Source organism: Scatophagus argus, chromosome 19 (assembly GCF_020382885.2).
Source record: "Scatophagus argus isolate fScaArg1 chromosome 19, fScaArg1.pri, whole genome shotgun sequence".
NCBI classification, from domain to species: domain Eukaryota; kingdom Metazoa; phylum Chordata; class Actinopteri; family Scatophagidae; genus Scatophagus; species Scatophagus argus.
Genome location: NC_058511.1, coordinates 270,414 through 292,062, shown reverse-complemented (window position 1 = coordinate 292,062; position 21,649 = coordinate 270,414). Strand labels below are relative to the sequence as shown.

General features: G+C 45.7%; 1 protein-coding gene across 5 annotated transcripts in view; it reads left to right on the top strand.

Moving 5' to 3' along the window:
* Nucleotides 1-21,649, top strand: part of LOC124050569 (kinesin-like protein KIF26A) — a 36,093-nt gene extending 14,444 nt beyond the window's left edge. For 2 of the 5 annotated variants that reach the window (XM_046373253.1, XM_046373250.1), the window contains 12 exons: nucleotides 5,379-5,571; nucleotides 7,309-7,494; nucleotides 7,631-7,724; nucleotides 7,802-8,076; nucleotides 8,654-8,837; nucleotides 10,136-10,292; nucleotides 11,107-11,269; nucleotides 11,947-15,139; nucleotides 17,120-17,310; nucleotides 17,918-17,941; nucleotides 19,110-19,260; nucleotides 20,015-21,649. In XM_046373253.1, the coding sequence (XP_046229209.1) occupies nucleotides 5,379-5,571; nucleotides 7,309-7,494; nucleotides 7,631-7,724; nucleotides 7,802-8,076; nucleotides 8,654-8,837; nucleotides 10,136-10,292; nucleotides 11,107-11,269; nucleotides 11,947-15,139; nucleotides 17,120-17,310; nucleotides 17,918-17,941; nucleotides 19,110-19,260; nucleotides 20,015-20,199 (4,996 nt within the window). In that variant the 3' untranslated portion in view covers nucleotides 20,200-21,649. Of the gene's footprint in view, nucleotides 1-5,378; nucleotides 5,572-7,308; nucleotides 7,495-7,630; nucleotides 7,725-7,801; nucleotides 8,077-8,653; nucleotides 8,838-10,135; nucleotides 10,293-11,106; nucleotides 11,270-11,946; nucleotides 15,140-17,119; nucleotides 17,311-17,917; nucleotides 17,942-19,109; nucleotides 19,261-20,014 lie in introns of those variants that run through there. The other 3 variants (XM_046373251.1, XM_046373252.1, XM_046373254.1) reach the window with 3 other exon arrangements.

The window sequence follows — 21,649 nt, the reverse complement described above, 5'->3', positions numbered from 1 at the left end:
CTGCAGGGGGCGACTGCTGGTTTCATGCAGGTCAGACAGTATGTGAGCTTATGAGAAAATGAGTCAGCTTCTCACTTGATTTCTGTCCTCAGTAAACAGTTTCCTGATGAGCTTGTGCTTTCAGTTGCTGGTTTCAAGTCTTCTTTATTACAGCAAGTTGTTCATTTAGTGAATTATGGAGTCAAACAGACCATAAAGGAGGAGGAGATGCTTCAGGGCCGGGTGACCTTCTGATTGTCAAGTTACTTTTTAAATGCTGAAAATTATATTGAGACCCTGTAAACTGTATAGACTGTATCCCATTTTCAAAATTACATGCAAATGACTTAAGTCCTCAATCCAAATACAAATGTCCACGTGGCAGTGAGATTCTGGTTCAGGTTGACAGAAAGTCAGAAGTCCTCATTCAGAGGACTCTGGGCAGTGAAGATCCTCCATGAATCTGTCTTCACGCGGGCACTCAGGGATGCTTCAGACTGAAGTCCTCTGGGGGACGGCAGTGAATTAAACAAGCAGCAGGAGCTTCACCTTCCTCCAGGCGCTCATCATCTGTTAACAGAAATAAAATGTCCAGGTTTGTGGGTCATTTAACTCCTGAGCCCTGCCATCGGGCATCCCACTGACCTCCACCCACCGCTGTGGTTAGGTGTTAACGTGGTGCCTTCAGGCCAGAGGTTTCCATTCCCCACAGAACTCATCAGACTGAAACTGGGACCTCTAGAGACGAAACATCCACCTTCTTCTCCGCTCAGTCAGACCTCATCGGGACAAAGTCTCTGCAGGTGGAGCACATTTATTTTAACCTGAATGACATCAATAATTAAAAGATAAGCTGATCTGGAGTCAGTTAACTCTGACCCTTTTTCTCAGGCTGCTCACCTCGTACTGATCTGTGTCTCGTTCAGAGTATTGATCAGGACTGGACTCATGTGATCCGACCTCACTGATAAATCAGCTCATGATACTTTGACTTTTTTATCTCTTTGTACCATTTTTTAAGGTATTGATCCTCTGATCATTCATCGGTCAGAATCAGAATCAGAATTCCTTTATTTATCCCTGAAGGGAAATTCTTGTCAGATCAACCATCCTGTTTTAGTGATCTTCTTTATTAACTCCAAACCTGCCGGATCACAGAATCTGTTAATTTATTTTTTAACCCATCACCTCATCATCCAATCAGTAAATCTGTCATTTTGTATCAACACACACACACACACACACGTGCGCGTGTGCACGCTGAGTGTCTTTGAAGTCCAGTAATGGGTGGTGGGGGGGTGGTGGTGGGGGTCGTGGGGCGTCATCTCATGAAGTATTCATGTACCATCAAAAGTGTGTGTGTGTGTGTTCAGGAGGTGGGACTGTAGAAAGGGAGGAGGAGGAGGGAAGGTGAGCGAGGCAGACGGACGAACGGATGGAGGGAGGGAGGGAGGTTGGAGCTTCGCCAGTGTTTCCCAGCAACAACGGCAACGAGAGGCAGGAATCCACCCGCTCTTCATTCACTCGTTTATTTCCACTGCTAATCCTTTATTCCTCCTCTACTGCTGCTTCCCCTCATCCCTCTCTCTCTCTCCTGGAGTTGGAGGAGACAGGAGGAAGGAGGGAGGAGGGAGGAGGGAGGAGGGAAGAGGGAGAAGGGAGGGGTGGAGAGGAAAAGCATTGCGATACTGCAGACATAGACTGGGGAGCTACGGGAGAGAGGAAGAGGTGGAAGGAGGAGGAGGAAATCAGACAGAAAAAGACATAAAATGGGCAGAAGAAGACTTAAATAAAAAAAAAACAGGTAAAATGAGAGGAAAATAGAGAATAGATACAGAAAAGGAGAAGAGGAGAAGGTAGAAGAAAAATTAAAGTCAAGGCAGAGGAAAGAGAGAGGTGGGTGGGAGAAGAAAAAAGAGGTCAAATGACAGGAAAACAGCAGGGAGGAATAACGAGTGGGGAAAGAAAGGACTGAAGGCATGAAAAAGGAGGTTCAGTTAAGAGAGAGGAAGAAAAGAAAAGATGAAGAGGAGGAGGACAGATCAGAATTTTAGGTTTACAGGTGGAGATTTGGTGCAGTGTTTGGCTCCAGGATGCAGTCAGATGGAGGGATGGATGGATACAAAGAGGATAAACGTTTTTTCTGGTTGACAAACTGAACTGAACCTCCACAAACCTGCTGCAGGACCAGAATCCAGCAAACTCCACTCGTTTGTCCCTGAAAACTTCTAACCACTCAGATGGACTCCGATCCACCAGCCATCCTGTCAGAGATGAAACACAAGAATATGGATGGACAGACGGATGGACGGATGGATGGAGAGATTACGGCCATGCTGATTACGTTCTGCTGATGACTGACTGAAAGCTGTTGAAATATTACCAACAAGTTCCCTGACGAGTTTGGTGGAAGAACTTTAGGGGTGATGAAAGGAGTGACTGACAGATGGACGGAGTTTACTGATATTAAAGAACAAACTTTGGACCGTTGGATTTATTTATGGTTGACAGACTAAGAAAGGTGTTGACAACTCTAACAATCTCTCAGCTATTTGATGAGAATTAGTGGAGCGAGTGAAACAGATGTTTTACTTCACTGATCTTTTCATGGCACAAAGGAAAATCACTGAAAACTTCAGTACAACGGTGGGACTGGTGTAGGGTGACTTCAGTCTCTGAGACATCATTTTTGATGGGTGAACCAAATGAAATCTTGAAAACCTGTCAGGTTTTTGGTGAGAAGAGGATTCGACGGGATACGACTGAGGCCTGCAGGAATATTTTGAAGAAATTCCCTCGGGAGTTTGGTGAGAACGAGTCTCATCACCCTGACTTCCTCGCGACGCTTTACGGACCCGTTAGGGATGAACCGACTCTGACTTGCTGGCAGAGGCAGGATTAGATTTGACATGCATGGATGCATTCCAGATTTCTGGAAGACTTTGGTGAGAATGTTTCAGGAAAAACATCCCTCATTTACCGACACATAAAATTGAAAGTCATATAACTTTAATATCTTTTGATGGTTGTCTGTACACTTGATTATGGATTGTTTGGTTGGTCTAAAACTCTTTGGAAACTCTTTTCGAACCTTTGTGAAACTGCTGGATGCTCTTTTCACTGGATAAACTTGATTTCTCCTGAGAACCTTCAGCTTCGGATCACCACTCTTCCACTCTCACCACTTTTCCGACTTCCTTCAGAGAGTTTTTGACTCTCCTGGAGTTGGATTAAATCTGGTTCTTTTATGATGGGGAATGAAGATGAGAACAAGTGTGAACCTGCTTCCTGTTTGAGCAGATAATGGACTGGAAGGAACTGTGAGTATCTCTGTTTCCTACACAGCATCAGAGGGATGTGATGAATTTTACTTTGTCTGTCAGGGTTTCAACAACTTCAGATTTAGGGGTGCTGACCAGAAAAGACATCCAGGCATGGAGAGTTAAAGATGAAGTATAAAGTGAGTTCATTCATGGAGCAAAGGCAGTTTTAACTTGACCGGACTTCTCATTAGTGTGAGGTCTCTGGGATTTCCGAAGTCTCTTTTTGTGAAATCAACGGCTCATCACTGAGTCTCACTGCCTCACAGTTCAAACAGAGACGTCTTTTTTGAGTGAATTTCTACCGTTTCATTTATGCTGACCAACAACCAACACAATCTGCTTACTGTGTGTGTGTGTTTGTGCGTGTGTGTGTGTGCGCGTGTGTGTTTGCCAGTGTGGCCACTGGCCAGTTTATTAGGTACACTTTGTCACAGTAACTCCTCCTTGCTGCAGGTTTTAGTGCCGATCTGACTGTCTGAGGACATGAGACTCACGCTGCTGAACTGTTGACCTTGAGGTGCTTACGCTCATTCACATAAACAGGCGGGATATAAATTTCGCAGGAGGATGTTCCTGATAGCAAATGTTACAGGAGCTTCTTATTCTGAGCCTAAAGGAATTAAATCAACTGTAAAAGTCTTTGTGGAGTAAAGAAAGTGACAGACCTCAAGTGTGGAGGCTGTCTTCCCATTGGCTCAGAGCTGCTGTCAGCGAGTGGATCCTCCTGGGTTTGGATCTTCTGGTTTATGGTCCTGAAACACATTCAGGTGGTTTTGGTTAAATAACGAAGTATCTTGACCTTGAAGAAACGGAAAATGTCTCGTCATTAAATTTCTCAGTGAGCATATCACCAGTCGAATATGAAGGTGAAGTTCAGATTCTGTGGTGTCAGTGTTTCCTCCAGATGCTGAAGCTGTTGTTGGGATCTGATCCCAGTGAGGTCCAGACCCCATCACCAGCTGATCAGTGGATCTGTGAGTTCACGGCTGTGCAGACCAATCCAGTTCTTCCACATTTCTTCATGGAGCTGCTTTGAATCCTGTTGAAATAGGAAAGAAACAAACAAAAGCTGTTTTGTCTCTGAAAACCAAGGCGATAAAATGAAGATAGTACGTTGACTACATCAACAGAGGAGGCAGATTCTTTTGGAGCTAAATCAACACTCCTTTAATGAGGTGTAAATGTCAGCATTTTACACACACACACACAGAGTATCCCCAGAGGCTGAACTCTCCTGTCCTTCATGGAGGCTCTAATTACACACTCGACAGACTCGTTCGCTGATTGGACTCAGTGATGAAGAGATGAAGAGGAGGAATTGGAGAGCCTCTTCTTCTTCTTCTCTCATGTCAGTGTGAGATCCCCCCACCCTCCTTCTCAGATCCCACACTCCTTCCACAGCAGGCACAAACCCACCAACATTCAGCTTCTGTCTTCAGCATCAAACAGTACAGGACTCTGCAGAGGTGACAGGTAACAAGCAGCTCCAGCCCTGATTGGCTGATACCCACGTGGACAGCCCTTTTTCTGGCATGATGCTGTGATGTGTGGTGAAGTGTTGGATGTAGGTGTGTAAATTCTTTTCCGTGAGCACCATGCTGTGTTCAGACAGGGAGGAGAACCGCTGGGGCCATTTGGAGGACCTGATCTGCATCCTCCTGGGTGCCGGGATGAGCTCAGTTTATTTGTCTTGTTTTTCCTTTCTTTTCCCTTCTTTCTCTCGCTCTCTCTCTTCAGACTGGTGTGCAGTGGTACAGCATTTGTTTGAGTAGTCTGGTGCAGATAATCTCTGTGTGGTGTTCACTGAGGAGGAGTCGAGACTTCACCGTGCTTTTGTGGTACTGCAAAAGGGTTTTCAGATTCTGAAAAGGGGTTTTCAGTGTCACAGATACACTCAAGTTTTATCTATGTGGAAAAATAAAAGTCTGGACCAGTGACCTCACATTGGCAGATTTGATGTGTACATAAAGTGAACAGTCACATAATTTTATGCACAGTGACATCAGAAATAATAAATAGAATGTGTAGAAGGATGGAGGTCACCACCATAATGTTTGACTCAATCTCTGTCTTTAGGGCAGCTCAGAAGCTCAGTCTGTCTCGCAGGAAGAAGTCCCACTCGGGCCACCCCTCACCGCCTGGTGAGGCCCTGGGGCCCCTGCTCTACACCGGGGGTTTCAGCGGGGCCCTGCAGCTCTCACCTCCCGCCATCCCACCATGCCTCCTCCGGGCCGGGTCAAAGGTGAAGGACAAGCCAGGGATGGGGAAGGTGAGAAGTCATGTTGTCCAGATCAGCTGGAATCTCATGGATCCAGTTTGGTGCATCAGCGGTGGGGGCTCAGTGGGTGGGGAGGGGTCACAGGGTCAAAGGGACATGATCACATTCAACTTCCTTCTGTTTTCAATCCAACTTGTTTCTTACACTTTCCTTTACAAAAGGAAAAATTGTGTCAAAATCTCAACTTTGACAGATGCTAACACGTTAACACCAACATTATGAGCCATTTTTTCCCAGGATATTGAATAAATAACCTTTGCTACTCTGCCTCTGATTGACTGTTACTCATTGCCTCATTGGATGGGCTGGTTAGGTGTAGGAATGAGGATTCTGGGTAAAGCAGCTCATGCCTTCTCCATCATGAGAAAAGATATATATTACATACCATGAACCAATATTATAACAAAAACAAAACCACCAGGAGAGGGAGAACCAGGTTTCTATCCATCGCTTTCTTGTGTCTGTTGTGACAGTGTTGAAATGAAGTTGCTTGCAGGTTTTTAAGATGAAACATTTTCCATCCTCCTGCAGCTGCCAAGTAGCTGGCTGTCTGTGGTTCAGCTCTTCAGGATGTGAACAGAGTTCAGTCTGATAGAGATCAGATCGTCACAACAGAACTGCTCACCTGAAGAACTCGTTCTCGTGCAGATGTTTTCCTGTCATAGTTTCGCACCTACACAGCCCAAACCCTGTGGACGCCCACATCCTGTGAAAAAGACCATAAAAGTAATCTGAGTGCTGCGGTGAGCTTTGTATCAGCTGCAGCTTCACACGTTCGAGTAGCTTCAGTCCAGCAGCCGAGTGTGGAGGACGTTAAAACATGCACAACATTTTACAGACCTGCAGTGAGATTACTGCCTCATCTGGGACATCATTAAATCAGATAAGAGGACACAAAGTTGGTGCTGTTCAACCTCTGATCAAATACACACACACATTCTTAACATGAGAAGAGTTACAGCTGCCCTGAAGGTGATACAAAACAACAACCTGCCGTCTTCATTGCTGCTCTGTGGTCATACGCAAACTGTCATTAAACAGACACAACACAAGATAAACACAACAAACTTTGACTAACTTACTTAAGAAAAAGGAACAGAAGCAGGCAAACAAAAGGCGACTGGGAGTTCACGTAAAAATGGTTCTACCGAAGAATAATGTAAACAAGGAAGATCCTCAAACCACAAGCAACACTAAGAACACAGAGTAACTGAAACAACCTGACAAGGAGAGCACAGGTATATGCAGGGCAGGTGACGAGACGAAGGTGAAACGAATCAAGGGAGGAGCAAACAATCAAACAGGAGGGAAAACAGACAAAGACAGGAAATGAAAAGCTAAACAAGACACAGGAGGAGAAAAACTACAAAATAAAGCAGGAAACAAACTAAACTGAAACACACAGCAGGTGTTCACAGGTCAGTGACAGCCGCCGCTCGCTGGAGATCAGCTGCTGAGAAGATGATGATTTGCTCTGCTGACTCACGTCATTAAAAAACTGCAGCATCTCACTTTGTTACTGGCTTCATACTTGACCTCCTCACCGCCACTGAGTGCCGACTCAGCAGCTCTGAGACTGAACAACAAAAACACACCAGCCACGACACAACACGGGAGGCTGATCTGAGACCAGATACATCAGCTGCTGCAGTTTATTGAACCTTCACATTCATCAGCTTCATCAGCACGTGCGAGAACGAATACAAGTCTGTTCCTGTGTGTCTGCAGGTCCGAGTGATGGTCCGGATCTGTGGGGAGTCCTCAGAGTCCACGTCCCTCCTCAAAGTGGATGGGAGGAAGAAGCAGCTGACTCTCTACGAGTCATCTGCCAGCGGACTCTCCCAAAGAAGATCTTCGGTCTTGGCGCCAAAGACCTTCATGTTTGATGCTGTCTTCACCCAGGATGCTTCACAGGTGAGGCGGCACAACTGAATCACAGGGTCATGATACGACGCCTCATTCATCATCATGTCACGTATTGTGTCATCAGGTAACGTGCAGTGTCCTCTCACATGATTGGGTGATGCTAACTGGGACTCTGTCCTCATAGGCTGAGGTGTGTTCAGGGACGGTAGCTGAGGTCATCCAGTCGGTGGTGAAAGGAGCAGATGGCTGTATCTTCTGCTTCGGACACGCTAACCTGGGTGACTACACAGCACACACACACACACACGTGTCATTTGTTGTGTCAATGTTGTGTTGACTCCGCCTCCCTCCCCAGGTAAGACGTACACCATGATTGGGCGGGACTGCTCCACCCAGAGTCTGGGAGTGGCTCCCACAGCCATCTCGTGGCTCTTTAAGGTGACTGAGGAGCGGAAGGAGAAGACCGGAGCTCGTTTCTCCATCAAGGTGTCCGCTGTGGAGATCTCTGGCCGGGAGGAGGTGCTCACCGACCTCCTGGCTGACCTCTCCTCCTCCTCCTCAGCAGGGGGCCACCAGGATGCCCTGGGCCCTGCTGTGTCACTGCAAGAAGACCCCCTCTGTGGATCTCAGGTAGAGAAACCCTCCCTCATCAAGATCACCTCTTTCTTTCACCTCCTGCCCACACAGGCCATCAGGTCACTTTGTTGTGTCTCCTGTCTTGTGAATTTTTTCCTGTATCCCCATCCTTCCTCTCCTCCTCCTCCTCCTCATCCCAGAAACGTCATCTCTGTCCACACCTGTCCTATTACTCCTAACCTTCTTTCTTTGATTCAGGCTTTTTTATCTCCCTCCGGCTCCTTCTGTCTCACAGCTTCTTTTATCTCCCCTCACTTTAATCTTTTTATTCTTTACCAAACCTCATTATGTCTTATTTCAGCTGATGATGTCTGAACCACTCTTGCCGAGTTATGTGATCTCTTCATGGGAACATCACCCTTCCTGTTGATGGGTGTTGTTTCTAAGGTGGTGGGCACCGTGTCAGACTTAACCACCAGTGAACGGCCTATAGAACAGTGTAGTCCAGTCATCAAGTCTCACTCTCACCCACAGTGTTCGCAGGACCACTGTTTGTTGTCATACTAATCGTTATCTTTTGTTTGCCTTGGGTTGTTTCTACGTCTCCCATGTCTCATTTTCCCTCTATCAGCTGCGGAACCAGACGGAGCTGCGGGCGACCAGTGCCGAGCGAGCAGCGTCTTTCCTGGACTCCGCGCTGGCAGCGAGGAGGAGCAGTCAGGCTCCGAGTGACCAGGAGGCTCGGAGGAACTCGCACTTCCTGTTCACCATGCACGTATACCAGGAGAGGCTGGACAAGAGCAACAAGGCAGCAGGTAGAACTCAAGATGAAAACTGATGTCTTTAGTCGCAGATTTTGGATTCACTACCACTCTGCCTCAGTCGTCCGACAGCAGCTGATGTTCGTGGGTATTGTGGTATTTAGAAGATGGAAACATCTCAGTCATATTCAGGAGATCCTAAAAAGAACAAAACAGAACACAGAACCAGCTGGTCCTCACAGTTCACAACTGAACAATTGAATCGACCTGGTTTCTTCTTCTAATCAACAGAGACTGGTGAGGGGACATCCAGTCCACAGACAGGAAGTCAGCAAGCGTTAAGAGACAGACTGACATGTTCGTTGTTTGATTCTGCACGTGAGACTTGTGGACAATAGGAAAATGCAGAATAACAGCAATCATAAACTTTGAAGTGTTGTCAATAAATTGGGAGTTTGTTTGTTTCTTCATACATGTACACAACTACATACGTTACAACCACAGACATGCTGACATCAGTTCAACAACACATGAAGAAACTTCAGCTTTTACACACAACCCCTCAGGCAAGACTGAAATCCACCACTAGTGCTGTCTTTTTCCCTCTGCTGTTCGTTTCCAAACACGTAGCTGCTAATTAGCTTCATTTGGAGCTGCCAATGAGCTCAACAATAAGCCCTAACAAGCAGAGAGGCTACGCCGACCCCACCTCCGCCCACGTACCTGTCACTGCAGAGATGCTTCCGCTGTTATTATTGTTGTACTGCTTCTCTGTCCGTGGCTGGAGTACATCTGCATGGCTAATGAGACCTGAAGCCTCGCTGTCCTGCAGCGTTTACAGGCCGACTGATTGAAAACTGTGCACTTAGCTGCTCTCAGCACTTAAATACTGCTGACGTGGGCAGTTGAACATTCACACCATCATTTCTCTGAACTAATGAAATGTACAGGAAGTTAAAAGGAGCAGAGAGACATCAGACTGATACTAATCTGAATGCTGGATCTGAGCTGCTCAGGGTCCTGCTGCCATGACAGAAACAAGTGTTGTTGTTGTTGTTGTTTTTAAATATTTGAACCAAAAATTATTCAAATTTTAAACATATCCTGGTACATGCATGAACAGTTATATCTATTGTTTTTTTTCACATTACAGAGCCATGAATCAAATGACTTAAAATATTTTTAGTGTTTGTTCCAGATGATGATGTTTGGTATTTCTACTTGATAAATGACTTAAGACAACAAATCAATTATTAAAATTTGATCATGTTTCTGTATTTAAACGTTTCGACCGACCGGTCATGGCAGCACTGATGAGTAGTTTAACAGGCGGTATGTGTTGTGTCTCCCAGTGTCTGGTCGGAGTCGTCTCCATCTCCTGGATTTGGGAAGTTGTGAGATGGACATCAGCAGGACCAGAGAGGGGGGTGGAGGTCAGTGTCTGTCCCTGTCTGCGCTGGGAAACGTCATCCTCGCCCTCGCCAACGGAGCCAAGCACGTTCCCTACAGGTACAAGCTCCCAGCATTTTAGAGAAACCCGGGGAGGTCAAAGGTCACCAGCAACAGATGGACTGAAGACGCCTATGAGGACAATGAAGAGGGATTATTTAATGTGGTTAAATTCAGTCTTAAACGGTTGATTAGACTGATGAATAAATCACTCCGTATTGCTGGTTGACATGGATACTCAGTCCTCTGGGTGTTTGTTACGCAGGCTGATTTTATTTTCAGACTTGTAATAATAATAAATAATTTTAAAATACTTAGTGAAAAGCATTTAGAACAAAACAGTTTTCATTCTGAATTTAAAAGCTGTTGACTATTGGGACTTTCCAGAGACCCCAACCCAACCCTAATCACTAAGAGTTGCTTCTCCTGGTTTAGTTTTCTGAACTATCAGGTGCCCTCCATGTAGAGGTCAGATGGATCAGAACTCTAATTCACTGATTCACATTTACTTTTTCCAAAATTTTCCAAACGTCCACAGTAGTTTAATGGAAAAGTCTATGGAAGTTGTTTGCGTGGTTGGTTAAGATCAGATTTGCAGTATGTCAATTCAGGCTGTGATCAGTCCAGGTCTTTTAAAAAGCAGGACCTCATGGATGTTTCGCTCCATTTCTGCCTACAGATCACACATGGCTTGTAGTTCAAAGTGGGTTTCATTAATGTGAAATGAGAGATCATTCATATTCCTTTTTGTGCCCAACTGTTGCATGGGGTAATGAACAGTTTCTGGGTTCCTGTGGGGTTTCTCAGGCCTGTAGCGTTGTCGCTCCTTTTTTTTTTTTTTGACTAATGAGGGGTTTCTTGATGTATTATTCAGGGACAGTAAGCTCACAATGCTGCTTAGTGAGTCCCTGGGAAACATCAACTGTCAAACCACCATGATCGCCCACATTTCGGACTCCCCAGCCAACTACATGGAGACGCTGACCACAATGCAGCTGGCCTCACGTATTCACCGCATGAGGAAAAAGAAGTCCAAGGTTCTTCAGGTTTAATGTCTCCAGCTCAGCACTGTCAAGGATCTGTTACATGTGCCAATGAATTCCATTATGAACACTGATCAGAACACTTTTAATGACTGAGCTTAGTGACTGCAAATGTACTTTTCCATGTAGCAAAAAGAAATAAAAATATGGATGTTCACAAGTTTAAAGGCTTCTGGAATCAAACTCCCTCTTATTTGAACAAAACAAAAGGAAAGTGACACAAAACAGTATCCCATTGCCACCTGAGTAGCAATTCTGCTAGATTATTAAAAAGGAATATCAAGATTTAAAGAGTCCTGAGGCTGGTGAAAGTAAAAACCTTCCAATCTAATCTTTATGATCAGGTCAGGGAGTCATACAGTTATAATTCAGTGAGTTTCCTCTAGCATGATATGACACATAATCAATATCACTGTTCCTATGGGGACTATAACCTTTGCGGTGAGAGGAAAAAGGCTTTCACACTCTTTAGAGGCTTTGTTTTGATTTTATAGATTGGAAATGGGAACAGGGCTCACAAGCGTCTTCATCTCATTGACATTAATTTTAGTGTATCCTGTTATGTGCATGTTTAACTCCACACTCTATTGACAAAGGACACTTTGTCTTCAGGTTGATTGCTGTCTATTTCATGTCTCTTTAGTATGTCAATACTTTTTCTCTATCTGCAGTGTGCCTCCAGTTCGTCTGGTGGAGAGAGTTCCTGTGAGGACGGCCCATCCCATCGGCCTCCGCACCTGCGACCTTTCCAACCTCGGACTGCGACTAATGACCCAGACGCCCCCCTCCTGCTCTCCAGTGATCCTGACTATTCCTCCAGCAGTGAACACTCTTGTGACACAGTCATCTATGTTGGGCCTGGAGGAACTGTCATCTCAGACCGAGAACTGAGCGACAATGAGAGTCCACCTTCCTTTGTTCCAATCATCCCCTCCCTAAACAAAAAGCGAGCCAAAGACGTGCCCAGGTCAGATGGTGATCACTTTAAGTGTAACACATTCGCAGAGCTGCAAGAGAGACTTGACTGCATCGATGGCAGCGAGGGGCCAGCTATGTTCAACACGGAAGGTAAAGCAGCACAAGCAGCACAAGTAGCAGCGCTCAGGACTCAGCCTGAAACCTCTAAACCCACAGAGGCAACGTCTTCACCCAAATCTGATAATAACTCCTCTCAGAGGCTAGAAGAAATTGCACCAACTGCAAGCACAAATAAACGTGGTCAGAAACAACTGAACTGCCCCTCAGCCAGCAGCATCACAGATACTTCCAAACGGACTAGTGCAGATGGGGAGAAGCTTTCAGCCACCTCCTCTCAGCCATGTGTGGTGAAGCCTGACAGGACTTTTCTCCAAGACTTAGAGCCTGTGGTGCAAGAGAAGATCTACTTCAAAGGAGGTGTACCCAAGCCTGCAGCCTCACCATCTTTACCAATGGCATCCACGACAGCAACTCAGCCTGTTGAGGTTGTTAGAAGGACTGCACCAGCAGGTATGAGTCAACAAGCACTGAGACAAGGCCAAGCAGTGGGGTCCCCAAACACAGAGAGGGTGCCTCATACAAACACATGCAGCACAGAGGTCAACAGTCTTCAGGGAGCTCTGTTAGGAAGATGCCTCAACGGGGATTTTCTAAGAACTACGGTTACACTACAGCAGCCTGTAGAGTTGAACGGTGAGGATGAACTTGTGTTCACAGTCATAGAGGAGTTTCCTCATGGCCTTGTCCCAGACAATGGCCGCCCCTCCAACCTGCTTAACTTCAACAGCTCTCTGCAGGCATTAGCCTCTGACTCTCGGCCCGTGAGCATCATCAGCAGTATTAACGATGAATATGATGCTTATACATCACAACAAGGATCCGTGGACCCTGAGGCTGAGGTTGGGACCGACTGCCGGGAAATATTGTTTTCCCAACATGGAAATGAGCAGTCAGCTGCCGGCTCATGGCCGAGTGAAGCCAGAGCTGATTTGGTTGGAAGTGAAAGATGCGTTTATTTGACAGACAAAAACATGACAACAGAAAATGCATCCGCGCCCACCTCACCAAGTGTATGTCTTAAACAACCCTTTTTGCAGCATGGCATTAAGAGCTCCCTGAATGACAGCGGCTGCTTCTCAGAGTTGGACAGTCACCAAACAACAAACAAACATTTCTTTGCCATGTGTCCTCCCACACCTGACCCTACCAAAGCCTCTCTCAAAGGCTCTCTCAAAATGAGAGTCAGCACTGTTAACACTTCATTGTCAGCCCAGGTTTCCCATCATGTTGACCATTCCAGTCTTCCTAGGAAAACCAAGCCTACCTCAACTGCACCTGCAGGCTACAGCAGACAGGAGGGCAGACATGATGACTTTTTGCTTCAGGGAAGTAGTAACTTTGATCCCAATGAGCTTGAGTTTCTCTCTGCAAGTAAGTCACCAAGAGGTGGGATGAGTAGTGTTTCCTCCAAGAGGCCCACAGGTAACAGTAACAGTGTACCTCGGCCACCAAAGGCACAAGTGTCATCTTCAGCTCAGAGGGTTGTTGATGGTTGTGAAAGGTCCAACAGCAGGAAAGGAGAGACTCTCATCAAGCTGCCACGACTCACACGAGGTGCAACAACTCTAGGAACTGTTTCAGTCCCTCAGAGTTCTGAATCAAGATGGGGTCGCGAGGGCACTTCTCTGACAGGCACGCTGAGATTTTCCTCCTTGGGAAAAAAGTCAAATGGGCAGAAAAGCATTGTGATCTCCAAGTCTGGAAGCATACCTCCTTCTGCTCCACAAGTCAGACAGTCAAGCCAAGAACAAAAGACAAAGACTGCACTATTTTCAAGTGCCTCAAAAACAAGCAGTGATGGTGGAAAGTCTTCATTTTCGACAACACTGATCTCAGAAGAAGAATTCAACATCAGGCTGCGCGCAGATTCATTCAGCCACAGGACATTGAGTTTAAAAACTGAACATGGTTCTGCCAGGACATCTCCCAGTCTGAAGACACGTGAGGCCAAAGCAGAATCTTCCAGGTACTACAGCAGCCTGATGTCTCTGGAAAGATGCGATAGTCAAACCTTAACTGGGTCCAAGTCTGAACTCTTCAGGGAGAATAGTGGTGCTACATTAGGAGGTAACAGCAGATCCAACAGATCGGTGCCGAGACTTGGGGTTCAAGCATCCACCTCCATATCTGTTTCTTCTTCCCAGGATTCTCATGGTGCCTTTGTAACTACAATCAAGGCACTGGAGCAGGTCAAAGGCAACAGCAGCTCACGAGTGGCAGGTTCTGGTGGATCAAAGGTTCGAACCCTATCTACCAGTAGTTCCAAGAGCCTAAGCTCCTCCCCTAAACCTCTTGATAATGTAGCTGGATGCAACCTACCTCCAACTGGTAAGTCCCCAACTCGGTCGGCAACAGGAGCCAAAATGGAAAGACGCACCACCATGGGCACAAAGCAGGCCATCAGCAGGGTAGCTAACAGCCGAGTTAGTGAGTTAGCCACTGGGAGCCAAAGAAAGCAGCTCAGTAGGGGGCCTGGATTAACAGGAAATGAAGGTAGTGATAGCGGGACTAGTAGAGTCAGTGAGTCACCAATCAATGCACCGCTACCATCACCTTACAGCAAGATCACTGCTCCTCGGAGGCCACAGCGCTACAGCAGTGGACATGGCAGTGACAACAGCAGCGTCCTCAGTGGGGAGCTTCCCCCTGCCATGGGTCGCACAGCCCTGTTTTACCACAGTGGGGGAAGCAGCGGCTATGAGAGTATGATCCGAGACAGCGAGACCACCGGCAGCACCTCTTCAGCACACGACTCCATGAGCGAGAGTGGAGTGTCTTCATCCAATAGAAGCAGAGTTTCTAAATCGCCCAAGAAGAGAGGAAATGGTGAGTTCACATTCTGTAAAGGTGGCACAGATTATTTGGTATTTGATGATGTAGTAGAGTTTAAGTAGGGACATTAACACATTTGTTCTTCAACATTTTAATTTTGCTCAACAGTAAAGCCCTGCTTCAGTGGCCTGCCGTGGTGGTGGCTGGCTTTATTATGACCTTAATTATGATTTATGTCTAAGTCTTACCAATAGTGGAGCTAGTTTGTCCTTAGGGTGATGTTAGAGCAAAGGTCATGGGGTTTCATTCTCTAGGAAGCAGGGATGTGTTTTAGACATTTCATGACAATAAGCACAACAGACTTTAATAATTTTTATGTTCACATATTCTAGCTTGCAGGTGTTGGTTCAAAAATAATAATAATACATAAACCTGACTGACCAACAACTCACCCCAATATACACCACTGCTGTTAAGTCATATTAAATACAGTTAGATAAGGAGTACCCTAGTGCAGTACCTGGTGTACTAATTCTTACTAATTCTTGCTAGAGGATGTAAGCATCATTTGTGTTTTTTACATTTTCGTACAGAGATTCCATTCATTCATTTCCTATACCCGCTTTATCAGTCCGGGTCGCAGGGGTGATGCAGCCTATCCCAGCTGACTACGGGCGAGAGGCGGGTTCACCCTGGACTGATGGCCAGTCAGTTGCAGGGCCGACACACAAAGACAGACAACCACACACTCACACCTAGGGGGCAATGTAGAGCAGCCAACTAACCTAATGTGCATGTTTTTGGTATTGTGGGAGGAAGCCGGAGAACCCGGAGAAAACCCACGCAGGCACAGGGAGAACATGCAAACTCCACAATGAAGGACCCAGACCGGGAACTCAGAACCCCTGCCCCCCCCCACTTCATAGGTTATAGTTTGGATTTTTATGGGCACTGAAACTTATAAACTGTGACTGAACAAAAAGCAGCTGCTCATGTAGAGGAAAGTAAAAAGGAGAGGCTGTAGTAATTATCCAATTATTATTGAAATGAGGTTTTATATCATCAGAGCTAGCAGCAGAACTTTAATACTCAAATCTGACATTCAACAACTTTTTGAGAAAGTGAAAGAGAAATAAAACTCATCTCTTCTGGATCGAGAAATTAACATATTGATGACTTTTTCCAAAATGTGCCCCCATCCATCACATTGTGTGATGATGGGATGAAAGCGGCTGTTCAATACAATATTGTCATGACTGCTGAGCACACTGAAGGTATGACTGCAGCAGGAGCACAATCACAATCACAAGCTGCTCTCCTCCCTCATGTTTTACTGCATGAATTTATCTCTGGTAACATCCGCTCGTGTTATCTGGGACGGTGTTGTCGTACATTCAGCCTCGATGCTGTTACCATACAGCAGCTGATTGTGATTCAGGCAGCCTGCTGGCAGCAGCAACTCACAGGTCAGGCAGCCTGATGCATATGGAATCAGGACTGTGTGATCTGCCTGCCATCAGTCTGGATCTCAGCTCGTTTCTGCCTCATGAATGTTTCATGAAGCCGCAGCGATTCCCGGTGTACATATCCAACTCCAATTATCACCCACACACCCTCCCTCTCCATCCACTACACTCCCCTCCAAAGCACACACACACACACACCTCCTCAATCCTGAGTCCTCGCTCAGCGACCCAGGATGTTTTTAATAATCTGTAATAGCTTGTTGTTTGCCCTGCATGGTGCTGCTTTTGGTTTTACTCTTTGCAGTTATGAGAATGATAAAATTAATTTGTACAGCAGCGATATGACAGCCCTGCATACAAAGCCATTAAAGATTAGACTGAAGTCTTTATGTTGACAGCGGAAGTGTTAAAGCTTTATCAAAGTGAAATGGTTGTTGACACAGAACTGAAGTTTTCAACAGCCTGAAAATATCAGGCTAATTAAAGATAATGAGCCGTCTGTGTATCTGTCTGTCACCTACTGCTACAAGCAACTAAATGAGTTTTTACTCATTTCATCACCCATCAGGCTTCCAGCGGCGCCGTCTGATCCCATCTCCCCTCCCGGACACCTCCTCTCTGTGCAGGAAGCTGGGGGGTCAGTGGGTGGACCTGCCACCGCTTGGTGGCACCCTGAAGGAGCCCTTTGAGATAAAGGTGTACGAGATCGACAACGTGGAGCGCCTGCAGAGGAGGAGGGAGGTGATGGCGGAGTCAGAGGTGAGGCCGACTCCATCTGCTCAGCTTTCTGTTCAGGAGAACCTTAAATAACTCTCAGAAACTTTCAGCTGGAGGTTGAGTCAAGTCAAGTCACTTTTAAATCCAAAGAGAGAAACAAAGCCACTGAGGCTCGTGGGTTCTGTAGTATTTACCATTTTACTCCACATGCCAAACCCAGCCAAAATGTTTAAATAAAAGAAGGAAGAACATTTTATGATTCATTGAACAACTCCAGCATCCAGTTATCTTCACCAGCATCACCAGTCCACTCCAGGCCTACCAGTTTATCATCGAGTCAGTTACAGTTTGGTCTTAATTGGTGTGGATGTGTGTGAAGGCTGGAGGAGCAGGCGGAGGAGGAGGGTGCAGTGATGGATGAAGGTTTGGCCTCGGCTCGTTGGTCTTCATAGCCGTTGCCTCTCTGAGCTAACGGATCATTAACCTTCAGTGTGTCGAGGGAAGGAAGGACATTAATTCAGCTGTAAGGAGATCTGATTTATTTTCAATTAGAGGACGATGAGCTGCAGTTGGTCTCTTAGAGACACAGAGAGTCTCAGAGTGCGATGTGTTCGATCAATTCTCTGTTTTCTCTTCTGTCTTCTCTCAGCAGCCTTTCCATGACGTTGAGAAGGTGAGCGAATTAAACCTTTTCTAATCAGCATATTTATATTTTATAATCTGTTGTTGAGCCTTAAAGTCGGATTCAGTTTGTCAGTGAAGAAAGTTCAACTTTGACTTCAATGCAAATCAGCTGAAGACTTCTGTCCCCTAAAATAAGCAGTTCAACACATCTGATAATCCAGCTGGTAATCTGATTATTGGAAAGGAGAAATAATCACTTGCTGGCTAATTTTGAAATTATTTAAACTCAACTCAGTTATAATAAAATTATATTTAATCCCTCTCTTTTTCAATATAAAATCTTTATCGGAATTTGTATTTCATAACAGAAAAATTATTTCGGTATTTTAACAAGGTTGCAACTGCCACATGCTTAGCAGCTAACTGACTAACCTGTGAGCCTCGACACAGTGTTAGCGGCAACAGCTAGCTAATTTAGAATAGGATTGTAAAGATCCTCAACCACACACACACACACACAAAGAGAGAGAATAATCAGAAGCAGAAGAATCAGAATCAGAAGCCTTTATTGTCATTGTACAAAGACTACAACGAAATTGTAGCAGCCTTGGAGCCTTGTAGTGCTGTTGTTGCTTGAGCTAACCAGCTAGTTTAACTTGCTATCTGAAGACATGCAGAGACTCGTGATTGGCTGAAAGGTGAGAGGACAGAGAAATCACATTCTGAAATAAAATGTGACATATAGTAAATGTAGGCTTTTGAAATAAAATATGACATAGATCGCTTTCACTTGTGGTAACCCATCTTTCCATCATTAATGAACGGAGTAAAGAAATGTTTTCATGGCTAAAGGTGTAGATAAAAATAAGAACAGAAGACTGCCTGTCCGTCTTCTCTTGAACACCTGTAATGAAGTGAAGCCAAGAGGTGACACTGATCCACCTGTCTGTCACCTGTTCGTCCTCAACTGGCCTTAATCCCCACAGATTAAGTCTACAGCCAGCAGATTAGCACCGATGCTAATTTTATCTCCAGCTGGCTTCTAATAAAATCCAGCAGTGGACACAGATTGAAGTCTCAGAGCAGGGTAGCAGCCCCTCCACCCTCCACCTCAGGCCATATGAACCACCCGACAGCCTGCTGAGTTTGGTTCCACATCGCAGAGACTCTGCAGGGAAACAGGACTGACTCTGTGTTCCATTTCCTTTGGTCTCCAGGGTCTGCTCTACTTTAACGCCCGGCTGAGGATGCTGGAGAAGAGGCAGCAGCAGATCAGAGAGCTGAAGAGCAAACACGAGAGGCTGAAGGTGGAGCTGGAAGAGGCCAAGAGCCGGCTAATGCTCCACCCGAGCAAATGGAGCAGAGAGTGTGAGTATTCCTGAACGCTGACGTTACTCCTACATTCACGCTCTCAGCACTGTAGAGGACGCTTCAGCGATGATCTTCTCATTGAGATCATCATGGGTCCACTTACTAAGGACACAGACATTCAGACACTGACAGAATTCTCACATTTGGGTCAGTTGCTTTTCTTTTCGCAAACACACTAAAGTTTCGGATTCACTGACACAACTCAGTACAGTCCCTGAAGGTCCTCTGAATAAACTGCTGCTTTGCTTCTGATCGCCCAATCTGATGCACTTTGAACAGATGGTCATCAATTACTTACTGATTAAACTTTAATGTCTGATATTTTCTTCACTCAGTCATTCGAAGTGTTAAATTCTCTGTATGTTTCGTGGAAGTTCTGTGAAACATTTTGTTTCTAGACGTTCACATTCTGAAATGTAACGTAGCAGCAACTTGCAGGTCGCAGCTGTAGATTAACTGCAGCTGAAGAGCTAATTGCTAACATGCTAACCAGATTACTTGAGATTTCCGGTTCTTCTACTGCTGAAATGGGTGAACTCATGTGCAGATCATTTCCATGATTAATCCTGAAAATGTAGTCTATAAAATGTCAAAAAAATGGTGAAAAACACTCATCATGGTTTCCCAACATGACGTCTTCAAATTTCCTATTTTGTCCAACTGACAGTCCAAAACCCACAGATTCTTGATCTGCTATGAGAGCCGTTTAGATGTTTTGACCTATCTCTTCCTGTCTATGTTCTCCCTCCAGTCAATGTGGACCAGGACCTGGACCGGGAGTCCCAGGAGTACCTGGAGGCTCTGGCTCAGGCCACAGTGGAGCTGGAATACTGTGTTAACCTCTGCAAATCCCGGGTCATGATGGAGACCTGCTTCGACATCTCTGTGGCGACAGCCACTGCCATGCCAGGAGGACAGCAAGAGGTGGCGGTGTGAGAGGAGAGCTGGGTGCTACACCTCCACCCTGCTGGCTTTCAGTGTCTCCATCTTCATGGTGGTGACACAGAAATCAGCTGTGACAACATACAACAAACAGTGAAACAGCACTGCAGCCTTCAGCTAAACAACAGAAGAAGCTGGAGAAGTTTAGAGCTGAATACACTCTGTGAAGTGCAGCAGGTTCTCATCATATCATCCATCAGCAAGGGAAGAGTTTGTGAAGAGAGACAAACGAAAAATTCATTGGTAAAATCAGACCTGTGAATAACTGGTTCCTGAGGAGACGGACTGCTGACGGAAACGTCCTGTCACAGCTGGTCCTGGATTAGATACCTGAAGATGCACTGGAAGTGCCTTTATATTTATTATCTGATTTATTCATTTCGAAGTTATTTTCCTTATGTACTCTTGTTTTCTATTCGTCATTATGGTGCTGATCTTCTAAACTGTTTGTGGTGCAAACAGTTGCTTTGATTTGGTGTTCAGCTGGTAAAAATCGCTTTCAGGTTTGCAGACTTCAGTCTTTGCTGCCCTCGACTCACACTGATGTCTGTGTGTCTTGCATGTTTCATGTTTGTCTTTAAGAGGGTCACAAATCAGAGCTCAGTGTGACATCCACGTTCTGAGGACATCCTCATTTCTGATGTCCATCTAGAATAAATGTCCATAAATCCAGACAGAAGAATCGTCACGTCTTTTCTTCAGTTTCACAGTGAGCCAGTGATGGTCAACATGCTAACGGTAGCTGCTAACAGGAGCTGCTAACAGCCGCTAACAGCAGCCACTAACAGGACCTGCTAACGGGAGCTGCTAACAGCCACTAACAGCAGCCGCTAACAGGAGCCGCTAACAGGAGTTGCTAACGGGAGCTGCTAACGGGAGCTGCTAACAAGAGCTGCTAACAGCCACTAACAGCAGCCGCTAACAGGAGTTGCTAACGGGAGCTGCTAACGGGAGCTGCTAACAAGAGCTGCTAACAGCCACTAACAGGACCTGCTGACGGGAGCTGCTAACGGGAGCTGCTAACAAGAGCTGCTAACAGCCACTAACAGCAGCCGCTAACAGGAGCCGCTAACAGGAGTTGCTAACGGGAGCTGCTAACAGGAGTTGCTAACAAATGCTGCTAACAGCAAATGTAGCCGTTCATGTGAGCAAAGCACATTTCAGCGCTCAAGTTTGTGCTAAAACATGAGAGACGACAGTGAGCTCAGCATCAACTAAATTTTGAATTGTTTATCCTGTGTTCAAACATTCTCAGGCATGAAAACTTCCTTTTTTAAAATCTGTGACGTCCTGCGTGAGTCTTTGTTCCTGTAACAGGAGAAGAGAAAACCTGCTCTTTCCTGACGGATTCAGCTGTGGTTGGATTTGTTGAGTTCTAATGATTTGTAAAGGGATGAGTGCATCGGCTGGTGTCGTACATGTGAATAAAGATGTTTTTGGTTTA